Here is a 14606-nt window from a genome sequence, read left to right on the forward strand (position 1 = left end):
TCCCCCCATAAATTCAGAAACACACTTTTTCCGAAAACATTAGTCATAATTTTTTTTTCAGAAAGTCATAATTCAGAAGTCAAATTTCAGAAGTCGAAATTCAGAAGTCAAAATTCAGATGTCGAGATTCAAAAGTCAAAATTCAGAAAGTAATTGCGCAAAATTTAATGGCTTTTTGCTCTCTGGTTACTTTCTGAATTTGGATTTAAAAAATTTAACTTCTGATTTTTTTTCTTCAGCCTTCTGGTAACTTCCTGGAACACAGCGAAAGAAGGCGTCATATCCAATCGAATTATGGATGTATTAGGTATAATAGCACCAATTGAGTGAAGCCCGAACAAATAATTCTATCGAAGGGTGGCACAACATTATTCGAAGTGCGTTTGGGACACACCCTAACATATTTAATTTCATAAATAAATACGCCTATTCTGCATTTCGACTTGGATTGGAATTTTTTCGATTTGGCAACTTTGCTATTCTGTGTTCCAATCTCTTTCGAACCAACTTCGAATCGTTCGATTTTGTGTATTCTGCATTTCGATAGTAGTTCCGTTTTTCTAAGTTGCAAATATGTTGGCGGAAAAATATTTTCTTTTTATTTTTTTATTAATTTATACCAGAATTAAAAAAAAAAAAATTAAGATGGTGATTGTTTTTTATATGTTTCCAACACAAGTGCAGTATGAGACGTTGGCTAATTTAATGGCAACAAAGCGGGATATGATGACTCCTGGGAAGCCAGCCTTCGCATAAAATTCTTGCTTCGCTTGTATTTTCCCCTCTTCACTTTGTTCAAATGTTATCCACTGAGGGCATAATTTTGGTTGCATTACATCCATAAACGTCGATGCCGAAGTCATTGGACGAATTTGCCCCGCAAAAGTATCTAACACATACTTGAAGACATCCCCATTAAGTCGAAAGTTTTTTTGAACCTAAATAAGAAAATAAATCATTAAACTTTACCACTTTTAAGTTCAATTTCTAACAATTCGTCACTCATCTCAAATGGATTACACAAATCTCGCAATATTTGCCATTCCATTCTCGCCTGGACATTTTCGTATGCGTTGCTTCCAACTCCACAAATAATGCCACGGCTATTGATTCTATTATAATAGACAGCTATAATTTGTGTCTGTTCGTTCGGTCCAGTTATATGCCAAAGCAAGCTGCCGGAGTAGAGGAAGGTGAAGCGAAAAAGAAAACAATCCTTGCGGAAAGAATAAATAAATCTTTATAAAGTATTTTAGGCCAGTGCAATGAAATTAGCATCCATAAAATTAAGAAAATGTCAACTATATTCGTGCAGGAATCCGTTTTAATGAAACTTGGTGGCCACGGCAGGGAATGGCCAAAAGAACGACCAGAACACACTTACAATTATGAAAGCACTTCACTCAAAAAAATATAACACTGCGGCAATATATTCTATTGCTTTTTTTGTACAAAATGGCGTGGATAATAAAATATAAACGTTTTTCAGTGTTTTTTACAAATTTTCTTTAATTTATTTTGTTCCAATGTTCACACACGTACAAACAGCTGATTTCGAAAAATCATTTGCTCTTCCTCTTCTCTTTACAATTCCGTCGTAATGCAGAATACCCAACTTGGATTAAAGCGGAGCGTAGAACGGGAACGTAATCGAAATGCAGAATAGGGGTGAAAATAAAAAACGAACAGGCAATAACAGAAATAAAATTGCAGAATTTTTCAGCTGGAGGCGAGCCATATCGAAAACGCAAATCATTTTGGTGTTGCTGTATTAACGATAAAGACAATCTTCCTTTCCCGGATATAGATTGATACGTTCCGGTAACAAATCACCACTAAGGTATTAGCCCAACCATCTCGGGAACGATTAATACCGCCCTCCAACCCCCTGGTTCGATGAGGAACTTGGGGTCGCCAGAGCCTCGCCTGCTAAAGATACATTAATATTTGTAATAGGATTCCCCTCGCGTAGGTAAGGTTGACAATAAGGTTGCGGCAGCTTTGGAGCTATAAAGCTGTGTATTGCTCTTATCAACCGCTTGAATCCCTGTAAATTCAATTGAAAAAGATAAACGCGACAACGATTTAATTACATGCTTGCCATTGCACACATTTTAAAATTTTAGATTGTGCTACTTTTTCTTTATATGTGCAAAATACCTTCCAAATAAATAAACGAGAGTTTAATGTTTTTTCTGTCGTCTGATTACTTTCTGAATTTTGATTTCTGAATTTTGCCTTCTGAGACTTCAGTTCTGAATTTTTACCTCTGAATTTTGTCTTTCTGAAAAAAGTTCTGACGAATATGTTCTGAAATAATGTGTTTCTGAATTTATGGGGGGGGGGGGGGCACCATTATGAATAGGTGATACTCTGGCGACCAAAAGTTCCCCACGGCAAGAGTGTGGAACGACCTCGGAAGGTTCCACGTAGTCATATTAGATCGCTCCCGATATGGTCAGACTGGTACCCTCTATGGGTGCGACAACTTATAATAGTCATCAAAGCCCTCTAACGGGAGTCCAAGGAAACTGGTAGTTTCAACAGGGATGGACCATAGGGAAGTTGCTATTAGAGGCGTAGGTTCTATATTACAACTGAAAAGATGGTTGGTGTCATGTGGGGACACATCGCATGCAGTACATACATTACGTACATATATGGTTGATCCTGGACAAATAAGAGTTTAACCTGCTACAGTTTTCAGAACAAAGTTGGGCCAGAGTGACTAGTGTTGTTATACTTTTTGGAGCGATAAAGACACTCCCCGAAAGTTTTGGGTAGTTTGATCGATGTTGATGTTCCTTTGCCGGATATAGATCCGGTACGTTCTGGTAGCAAGCACCATTAAGAAACTAGCTCGATCTCGAAAACGATCTAATATGACCACATTAAGCCTTCTAGGCCATACCGCTTACGCCATCAACACAGCGATCATGGATATGGTCGGTGATAGTACCAGGTCGCACGAAGTGAAGAAACTACCAAATAGCTGTTTATTCTAGGTGTTATCAATGTTGATGGTCCTTTGCCGGATGCAGATCCGGTAACAAGCACCATTAAGGCACTAGTCCGACGATCTCGAGAAAGATTTAGTATGACCACTTGAAAACTTCTATGCCATCCCACCCCATAGATCCATGAGGAACTTTGCATTGCCAGACCCTCGACTGTTAAAGAAACAGGATTCGCAACGGGTGGGTGAGGTTGACAATTGGGTTGGAGGAGCTACAAATTGCGCTGGCAACCCCTTGAAAGGGTTGCGCTACATAACCCCTTGCATTAATTTGGTAGTTGAGTCGCCTCTCACGACAGGCATATCTGCCGAGGGTATATTTTAAGCCCGCTGACCCGCTGGGAGGACATTGATGACAATTAGTGATCGGTCGCACCTATTGGATGACAACAACACAATACGAAAACAAAACACAATAGACAAAAGTCTATACTATTGCTAATCGACATTCGCAATAGGGATGCAGAACAGCGATCGACTGCTAAAGGCGGAAAAAATGTTGCGCATATCAAAAGATATTCCTGAAAAACTAACGCGAACCACTCTGAAACCGGGGATGCGATTCATAGTATTTTTGCGCAGAACAACTTTCTGCACTGGCGGCGTTAGTGGGCCCTTATAAAAAAATTAGCATAGCCGGTCTACAAATGGTTTGGGATCAAAATTAAGTCGTGCCAAATCCCTTTGTATACATTTCTTTCCTGTGTCCAACAAATCTATATACAACAATCACATGAAAATTGTCAGCTTTAACTGCAAATATCTCCTGACAGAGTTAATCAATTTCTTTTACGCCTTGGAATGTTGTTGTTGTTATAGCAGTGCTTCGCCCCATCCAGAAGGTGCGACCAATCACAAATTGTCATCAATGCCCTCTAACGAAAGTCCAAGGAAACTTGCTGTTTAAACAGGGGTGGACCATAATGAGAGGGGTGTTAGAAGCGTTGTTTCCACAATACAGTTAAAGAGATGGTTGGTGTCATGTGGGGACAAATAGCAAGCAGGACATATATTTTCTATGTCGGGGTTGATTCTGGATAGGTAAGAGTTTAACCTGTTACAGTAACCAGATAGAAGTTGAGCTAGAGTGACGCGCGTTTCCTTAGGGAGAGTGGGTTCTTCCTCTGCTAGTTTTGGGTATTGCTCTTTGAGTACAGGATTCACCGGACAATTCCTGGCATATAGGTCCGACGCCTGTTTGTGGATTTCACTGAGGACCTGCTAGTGCTTTTTAGCTTGATACGCTGTGTTCACAGGTATTTCCTCATAATGCTTAAAGAGATGACTCCTTAAGCCCCTGGCCGGTGTAGGCTCATCAATCAGATGTCTGTTGGGATATCCAGGTTTATGGGTGTTCAACAGAAACTGTTTGGTAAGCATTCCATTTCTAATGGGGAGTATTCTCGCCTCATTATGTAGATGGTGTTTTGGGCGCATAAGAAGACAGTCCTTGGCGGTTCTGAGGACGGTATTTTGACAGGCCTGTAGCTTCTTCCAGTGAGAAGTCTTTAGGCTTGGCGACCATAACGGAGACGCGTTAGCATGCAATCAGCTGGCCAATTGCTTTGTAAGTGGTAATGAGCGTTTCTTTATCTTTACCCCAAGTACTGGCAGCAAGAGTTTGAGGATTTAATTGCGGCTGTGGATTTTCGATACAATTGCGGCTGCATGCTCACGAAAATGTAGATCCTGATCGAACGTCACACCCACGATTTTGGGGTGTAAGACAGTCGGTAGCGTGGTGCCATTGACGTGGATGTTCAAAATGGTCGGCATTTGGGACGTCCATGTTGTAAATAAGGTCGCCGAAGATTTAGTCGGTGACAATGTCAGGTTTCGCGAGGCGAAGAAACTGGAGAGATCAGGGAGATAGCTGTTTATTTGGTTACAAAGCTCATCGATCTGTGGGCCTGGGCCTGTGGCTTTTATTGTGCAGTCATGTTCTTGCTGTTGTTGTATTAACGATAAAGACACTCCCCGAAGGCTTCCATGAGGAACTTGGGGTCCCCAGAGCTTCGGCTGTTAATGAAACCGGATTCACCAAGGATATGTGAGGTTGACAATTGGGTTGGAGAAGCTATATATTGCGCTGGCAACCCCTTGAATAAATTTCGTATTTTAGTCGCCTCTTACGACAGGCATACCTACCATGATTGTGCAGTCATCGGCGTAGGAAACGATAGTGATTCCTTCTGGTGGTGAAGGTAGCTTTGATATATAGAAGTCAAACAAAAAAAACCTTCGGACTATTCTTGTAAAGGTCGAAAGCTCTTTCTCCATTCCGAGGTCTTAAGAGTGTAAAGGGGTGAATACTCAAAATATCTCGTATCTTTATTTAATTCGTAAATTTTATTTTATATGAATTCTGCATGTTGTATGAAAACAATACTGCATCAATGTGGTAAAACATAAAAAATCAGCCAAGAAATAAAAATATAATAAAATAAAGACCTTGAATCTTAACTTAGTTTACAGATCTTACTACTAACGGTCTGATTTAAGACAAGCTATTTTGTAGATGTATAGTATAAAAATATAAAAAGTATATAAATAATGTAGATCATTGCAAATATTACGTTTTTTTATAAATATAAACATTCCTTAGCTGACTTCACAACGCATTCATATTTTGGCGTTGTATTTCGATAGGATCAAGCAAAAAGTTATTATTATTTATTAATTCATTACAATTTTAATTAAATTAAAATAGTTTGGCTAAAGTAACCAAGCAGTGCATCAGAAGCGTTATATTTATAAATTGTGTATTGATACTTTCATATGCATACAGTGACCGACAGAACTCTACATATCCTCCCTACTTTTGTTGTTTAGAAAAGACAAAAACATTGCGGAAAAATGGGTAGATGCAGTTTCGTTTTAAACTTTTTTTAATCGTTTTACCTAAAACAAATCTGTCCTTGAACATAAAACAACTAAGTTATGGCGAAAAAACCCAACCCGTTGACAAAAGTGTACATACAGCACCAATTACCTGGCTTGCAATCTAATATGTTGAGTTTTACTAACCGTAAAGTAGTGTTTACATGGTTTCATCCTTTTTCACGTTTGTTGCATCAACAATGCCTAGAAAAGAAATATCGGTTGATTTGGTTGTACAGCCCAGGAGAGAAAAAAAATTGGGTGAAATTGCAAAAATTATAAACCTGAGTCGAGCAAGAGTACAGACTATTGTAATGCTTAAGTTTAGTATTTTCGGTAGCGATGGACGAATAAAAAACTGCACTCGATCTGAAGAATATGGTATCAACTGTGATATGACTTGGGAAACTGTTGCGGCATCTGGAGTTGGTGTAATTACATTTGTTGAGGGTCTTGTTGTTGTTGTTGTAGCAATGCTTCGCCCCACCTAACAGCCGCGACCGATCACAAATTGTCATCAATATCCTCTAACGGGAGTCCAAGGAAACTTGCCGTTTCAACAGGGGTGGACCATAAGGAAAGGGGTGTTAGAGGCGTTGGTTCCACATTACAATTAAAGAGATGGTTTGTGTCATGTGGGGACACATTGCAAGCGGGGCATACATTTTGTATGTCGGGGTTGCTTCTGGATAGGTAAGAGTTTAACCTGTTACAGTATCCAAAACGAAGTTGAGCAAGAGTGACACGCGTTTCCCTGGGGAGTGTGCGTTCCTCTTCCGCGAGTTTTGGATATTTTTCTTTAAGTACTGGATTCACCGGGCAATTCCCGGCATAAAGGTCCGATTTGTTGAGGGTAATATGAATCGTTTTAAATTGAGCTCGATGCAGGTTGGATCATTTAGCAGGATAACTATCCAAAGCACACGGCACATATTGGTACTTTACTATGCTCCAAAACGATTAAATACACCACCCAAAATTCAGATTTAAATATTATTGAGCATGTTCGGGAAATTTAAGAACTGAAAATCAGAAGAAACCCATTTTCTAGCGCTGCTGTCCTCAAAGAACTCATCATAGAAATTTAGAACAGTATAACACCTGTTAACGAATTTAGTAGCCTCAACGCCATGACGGTTTCAAGATTTTATTAAAAAACAATATTATTTAGTGTTACGTGAAGCTATTCATACTAAAACAGGTTATTTGTGTACTGTATGTAGACTTCTGTCAACGTTGTTTTTTTGTTTCTTTCCCATAACTTTGCTATTTTATGTTAAAGTGGGGGTTTTTGTAGTTTATTATGAAAATCAATAAAACAAAATGAGTCAGTTAAAATACAACTGTATAATCCCATTTTTCAGAAAAATTATTAGTTTTCAATCCAGCGGAAAAAGGGCGTGTATGTAGACTTTTGTCCGTCACTATCTATTTATTTTTCTACGCCACCCTGAATATGTTTAATAAATGTTGGATAAGCTTTAAATAAATACGTTTTTGCAACTGCATTACTCAGTCATCGATAGTATATTCTGGTAAGTTATCGTATTTTTGCTTAGTTGACTCGTGATCAGTATCTACTAGTAATATAGCATGAGAATAACCCATAGCAACCTGAGGTATTTTCATATTATCCATTTTGGGGACTTCCTTAGGAACAGTGGACGACTTTTGGAACTCGCCAATACCCAATTCCCCATAGGTGGGAGAAGCGCCCCATGCTATTAAGGTATCATCAGCTGATATGATAATAGAAGTGTTTCCGCATCCGATATCAGTAATGTTCCACCCTATAAAATTGAGTGTTAGTAAAATGTTCAACAAATTTTATATTTGATCTGTTGGGTCAAGAATGTATGGTGACGCATGGGGAAAACGACAACAAAATTGTTTTGTTTGAATGGCCATAAAGTGTTACTTGAACAAACGAAATATTTTTTAATTTGACCAATTATATCAGCCTAATTGTGTATCTCGAGCTATAGCTTAGACGATCGAATCGTCTTCTGTTGCGATCAAGTATTTCTATCGTTCGTCGTTGCTTATACTTACATATGTACGTTAATAATAGATATGGTGAAGCTGTCAGATTAATATTTATATACTTATGAAGGTGTTTCCTCATATTTTTATTTAATTTTCTGATTTTTACTGTGAAGTGGCAACTTCACAAGCTGTTTACATTTGCTTGAAAGTAAATAAAGATATTTAGACAATTCACAAGGTCTCCTACATGATGTAACAAAGCAAGGTGTTCTATGTAGTGACAGCTAATTTTGAAAACTCCCATACTAAACGAAGGATGAGAGAAAGGGGAAGAAAAGAACATGTCCCTTTGTAGAATAGTATTAAATTTAGTACTTTTTGTATCAAAGCCTAAGTACGTTTTTTACACTTTTCATGAAAATAATTCTTATATTTATAAGATGGTATTTCTGAACAAATAGCTTATTGTATTAGATTAGGTACTAGATTAAGAAATGTACGATACTGAAGATTAAGGCAACTCTGTAAAAGGAGAATACAAAAGAAGAATAATAAGATGGTCGACTTCCTGTTGCGAAATATAGATTGATTGTGGACGACGAAAATTGTGTTTTATTAACTCAATTGCATCTCCGCTAAAATAAGTGAATATATTGGTCAAGTTTTACATCTCAGGTGTGTAAGAACCCAGCGAACAAACTACTATTATTATTATTAAGATATAATCAAACTTTTAATGGAAAACAATGTGGAGTTCCCTACTACTTCCATAACAGCACAAGTACGCCGCCTAATGATGAATATATTGAACATATAAGACGACAATAATTCTAATATAGGAGGTGCAGGCAATTCTATTGACGGTTGTTCTGCTGCATCCAACAAGGAAACCTCCACTGGTGCCACTGTCGTTCCTGCTGCTCATGCTGCCGCCGCAGTCATTTCTGCTGCTGCCGCCGCCGCCACTGCCGTTCATGTTGCCTCTACTTCAACGCTGCCGCTCCGGCTAGCTTTGTTAATACTGCTGCCTATGATTTCGCAGAATTAAATGTTTCGGTTATCACTCTTGCTGCTCATACTGCCGCCACAGTCCTTTCTACTGCCGTCCCAGCTGACTTTATTAATACATCTGCCGATGATTTCACAGAATTAAATGTTTCGGTTGTCACTCCTGCTGCTCATACTGCCGCCACAGTCATTTCTGCTGCCGCTACCGCCGCCACTGCCGTTCATGTTGCCTCTACTGCCGAAATTGCCGTTCCGGCTACATTTGTTAATACCACTGGCGATGATTTCACAGAATTAAATGTTTCGGTTGCCACTCATACAAGTTCCGCCGCCGTTTTTAATGCTGCTGCATCGGCTGTAAATAAACGTAAATGGGACAAAAAGAGGAAATTCCTGCACTGCTAAATCCTTTTGATGCAGGCGATGGCCAAACAGCTGTTGCAATTACAAAAGCAACAACAGCAAGCAAATAATGTTAATGGTGAAAACGACAATGATAATGATAATGATGATGATGATGATGAGAAAAACGATGACAACGAAGATAACGACGACAATGATGATAATGATAATGATGGTGATAATGATGACGATGATGATGATAACGACGATGACAACAAAGATGACGTCGACGATCATGATTCCAATGATAATAACCACTCTAACCACTCATGTAGCGATGCAATAAAGACATTCAATTTAGTAATTATCACCTTAAGGATAGATAATAAGTTTATGTCCGACAATTTCTTTTCTCGAGCTGATACCGGTATTCCGGTTAGTTTTATTCGGGAAACATATGTTCCAAAACAACTGCTGGAAAATCAAGTGGCAAGATATCCCACAAAATTTAAAGGCATCGGAGGAAAAACTATTTGTTGTGTAAACTTTGATAACCAAGAAGTAAAATTGAATTGACTATCATACCAGATAATGACATGGTCGTTCCAGTTATTTTGGGACTTGATTTTCTTAGTACGTTTTATATTAAATTGACGAGGGTTAAGACAAAAATGTATGGAATTTGGATTTAAGAAAAAAAAACAAATTAAGTATTTCTAAAGTAGACCAAATTGTGTCTGATTCCAAAGCACACTCTTTCATGGTGTACTGAAACACCTGATAGAGATGCGGAGAAACCAGAATAATATTTGTCAGAAATTAAGTTATACTGTATCGAGGTCGATTACAGTGTCAGATTGGCCGAGCTGTAACTCTGAACACAAATAGCGAATTGTATTAGATTAGGTATTAGATTAAGAAATGTACGATAGTGAGGATAGAAATTAATTTATAATGTATCGAGGTCAATACAGTGCGCGCTGTAACTCTGAACACAAATAGCGAATTGTATTAGATTAGGATTAGATTAAGAAATGTACGATAGAGAAAATATAAATTAAGTTATAATGTATCGAGGTCGATACAGTGTCAGGTTAGGCGAGCTGTAAGATGGCAACTCTGAACAAATAGCGAATTGTATTAGATCAGGTACTAGATTAAGAAATGTACGATATTGAAGATTAAGGCAACTCTGTAAAAGGAGAATACAAAAGAAGAAGAATAAGTTTCAAGTTTCAAGTTTATTAATAAATTTGTACAAGCGAGACTATTGTCTCTTAACGCACATCAACGTTCGGATCTTATACAATATTTCGAATTTCTAAATTTATTTTTAATATATTCAATTCAATTCAATTTATTTAAACTTACACGGTTTTAGATGATATGGCTTCTTAAATAAACCTTACAACTATAGTATTATAAGTGAGTTTAAAATATATCGATTACTAAAACTTAAGGTTGATATAAGGGAAAAAATCTTGCTTAGGCCACTTAGGATTTAGCTTAGAAAAAAACCTTGGTAAGTATCTTTTGCATTAAAGTTAATACTAGCTATAAATACTATTCATAAATATAGTATCAGTTTAATTATATGATAAACTAAGAGTTATTTAGATTGTAAATTAGTGGATTTGTAGATATATCACAGAGGCGTTCAAATTTTTCAGTTATTTTTTCAATACGGTCCGAAACAAGACTAATTTTGTTTTGTGTGTGCAACTTTGTATTTGAAAAATGCCACGGCAAATCAAACATCATTTTCAACAACTTATTTTATTTAACTTGTATTTTTTCAATGTGCGTTTTTGCACATTTACCCCAAACTGGGTACCCGTATAAAATTATGGATTGAAAAATAACTTTAGCAATTGTGGCCTTATTTTCATTACTGAGCTTAGATTTTCGGTTTATTAACGGATACAGAAGTTTTAGAGCTATACTAAATTTAGTTTGAATATATTGGGTGTGATCTCTAAAACGTGATTTTGGGTCAAGTACAATTCCAAGATATTTGATATTGGTCGACCACTGCACCTCAGTATTGCATATATTTGGTTTAGAATTGGGATAGTAACAAGAACTTCTTTTTCTTGTGAAAAAGAGGGCTTGAGATTTGTTAACGTTGACTTTAACTCTCCATTTACACAAATAGTCGATGATAATGTCTAGAGAATACTGTAGTATTTCTACAGACTTTTGACCAAACTCATGGGAATTAAAAATAGCAATGTCATCTGCATACATTGCGTAGTTACAATCAGGTAATGCTGGTATATCTGAGCAATAGATAATATAGAGAATGGGGCCAATAACTGATCCTTGAGGAACTTTTTAATATATATTATGTTAAATAAGTAGTTTATTAAAACTAATCGTAGAATTAAATCTTAACAATATCAACTATGTGTGTATATTTGTATGAATGCACAAAAATAAAACCAAATTAAGAAACAAAAATAAAAGAATGAATCTGATTCAGAAAAATTAAAAAAGATATTATGCATGTATATTTTGCAAAAATTCTGATAAAGCCAATTTAAAACGGCTGTTCATTTGCTTGCGTTCATTTTTAATCTCATTTGGTAGTGAGTTCCATAATTTTATAGCACTGACAACGAATGTTCTGGAAGATGTAAGATATTTATAGCGTGGAACAATAAGGCTGCCAGTTCTGTCGGATTTTGAAAAACGTAAATTTCTAAAGAGGTATTCCGGTTGCCTTTTATGGATTAAATCGTGCAGGAACCCCAAATTGCGATAATTCAGAAAGCTAACGAGACTGCAATTAAGTATATTGGAGGAAAATTCTGATATATGATCAAATTTCCGCCTAGAAAATATATATCGAGCGCAGCTGTTTAAAACTAACTGCAGCTTTTTCAGTGACTCACTGCCAATATTGCCGAAAACGATCCCCCCAAAGGATATTAGTAGAACTATAAGAGTTCTTACCAAGTTCAATTTCACATTAATTGGAATTAGATCTGCTGAATGCCACAACTTTCTTAAGACGTAGTATATTTTGCTTAAAGTATAGTTTACATGGTCCTTGCATCCAAGGTATGAGTTCAACTTAAATCCAAGGCTCGTAACAATAGACTCATAATTAATATCAAGGCCTTGCAAGGATAAAGTAGGCAATGTCGTAACGAGCTGCCGGGAATAGGCCAACACATAATAATAATAAGATGGTCGACTTTCGGTTGTGAAATATAGATTGATTGTGGACGACGAAAAGTGTGTTTTATTAACTCAATTGCATCTCCGCTAAAATAAGTGAATATATTGGTCAAGTTTTACATATTAAAGTACGTTTATGGCAGACTCTCCGAATATACTTCTGGTTCTGCTATTAAAAGTTTCTGCCGTTCAAAGTTTGCATAACACATGCAGGCCCGTCACTTTAAGATAGATTACTATCTTTTCTTCAAAGCCTTTTTGAACCTAATGTTCGTGAATTCTGTTGTAGTATAGCAAACCTGAGTTATTTCGCTTAGTTTGTGTTCCGAAGGACAAAATGAATTACAAGGAAAATAAACAGTGCAAGGTATGGGGCAACTTAATGAAGACCAAACTCCTCCACTAATGCTTGCGGCTATTCTACATAGTAGTTACTACTAGATAGCTGCTCGAATAATAAGCAGCTACTTTTCAGAAAACACGTTCGCTTTCTCGGCCGTTATTAAAGAGCAGCGAGAGCTTCTTTTCAAGATGACGCAGTGAGGGAAGGAGGTTCGATGCCGTTGCGCTGACGATGGAAATACCAGTAGCCTGATATAGTTTGCAATACGCCTGACGAGAGTTAGGGCTGATAATTTTACCTGAGTAATGAGATACCCGGGTACTCATTTGGGGGGGATCCAAATACCCGGGCAACCGAGCATTACCAAAATCTGTGAACAATGTAAATAAATAAATAAAGGCGCACTAACCTCCGAAGGTCTTTCTATTTGCATCATGCTCCTTTTAATTTTTCCCATAAATTGGCGGGACGTGTCCTACTTGTTTTCACTGAGAGCTCTTATGGCAGAAATACATTCACAGTGCTTGCAAAACACTGCCGAGGGGCGACCCCGCTTAGAAAAATTTTCTTATCATAGAAAAACTTGTTTCAAAAATTTTGATGTTGCTTTGGCCGGGGGCTGAACCCAGGATCTTCGGTGTGGATGGCGGAGCATGCTACAAACCAAATTATTTAGGGCCTTTTTAAAATTAAGTAACTGCATGTATTTGTATATCAATGGGTGTTGGGTCATTGGTTGGGACACCCTGCCTAACTAACAGCTGTCGTGGTTCAATAACCTATTTAAATTCATTTACTTATAATTCCTATCATTTACTTGCTTTAAAATGTACCTAACTGTCGCATTCCAATGTCTAGTTTAAGAGCATGAACAATCATACAAACATATCTGTACTTATGTATTACTAAACTGACATGCGTCATCAGAACAATAGCAAAAGTTGTCACCCGTTTTGCATCTTCTCTAAGTGCATGGCTATGTATATACAAGCATACAAACGTGTATACTTTTATGCCTTACTTGAATTGTTATACTTCTGTTGAATTATGAAAATTATTAAATACTTAGTCTACTGTTGACCACCAAGACGTGGCGTTTCATTTACGCGGAATTTATTTCTTTCTGCTTGTTAATTGCACAGCCCATTTATTTCTTCGTCGTTGGTTTTTTGGAATAGTTTTACGGTCAAAGAAAACGCTTTTTGACCCCACATTTTCTGGCGCCCAACGTGGGGCCTGTGTAATCTATTTAATCTATTTATTTATTTAATCTTGAAATTGTTACATTTCTTACAGACTAATTACAAATGTAGGCAAATACCAACTAACTTAACTGGTCATTAAGTAGCATTTTAAACCTATTTTCACAAAAGGAGAAATCCAAAACTGAAGATTTCGGAAGCAAATTAAACTCTTTAAGAGCTCTGACAACAGGAGCATTGGCAGCATAATTAGTCCTCGCCAGCCCCACATAAAATGTGGCATGATTCCTTAAACAAATATTAGGAATAACAAAGAAAATACGTTCAAGTAAAAAGGGGCAGTCCACCACCCCAGATATCAAATTAAAAATGAAAGTTAGAGATAAGAAGGTTCTCCTACAATTTAGTGTCTTAAGACCGATAAGCAAACATCTAGACTCATAAGCGGGAACCGGAAGTTCAAAATGAAGGGGTCGCAGAGCATACTTAATAAAGATTTTCTGAACTCTCTCCAATCGACTAATATGACAGGAATAATACGGACGCCAAATAAAAGCAGCATATTCTAGTTTCGAGCGTACCAGTGAAGTAAAGAGTGTCTTTAAAGTATACAGATCGGAGAAATCTGAACTGAAACGTCTGACAA

General features: G+C 37.2%; 1 protein-coding gene across 3 annotated transcripts in view; it reads right to left on the reverse strand.

Moving 5' to 3' along the window:
• The window catches only part of LOC137240053 (protein RCC2 homolog), a 130125-nt gene that overhangs the window by 27402 nt on the left and 88117 nt on the right, over positions 1 to 14606 (reverse strand). For 2 of the 3 annotated variants that reach the window (XM_067765962.1, XM_067765961.1), the window contains exon 5: positions 5333 to 7686. The exons of the other annotated variant lie outside the window; for it this stretch is intronic. In XM_067765962.1, the coding sequence (XP_067622063.1) occupies positions 7409 to 7686 (278 nt within the window). In that variant the 3' untranslated portion in view covers positions 5333 to 7408. Of the gene's footprint in view, positions 1 to 5332; positions 7687 to 14606 lie in introns of those variants that run through there. 3 annotated transcript variants of the gene reach the window in all.

Source organism: Eurosta solidaginis, chromosome 2 (assembly GCF_040869045.1).
Source record: "Eurosta solidaginis isolate ZX-2024a chromosome 2, ASM4086904v1, whole genome shotgun sequence".
NCBI lineage: Eukaryota > Metazoa > Arthropoda > Insecta > Diptera > Tephritidae > Eurosta > Eurosta solidaginis.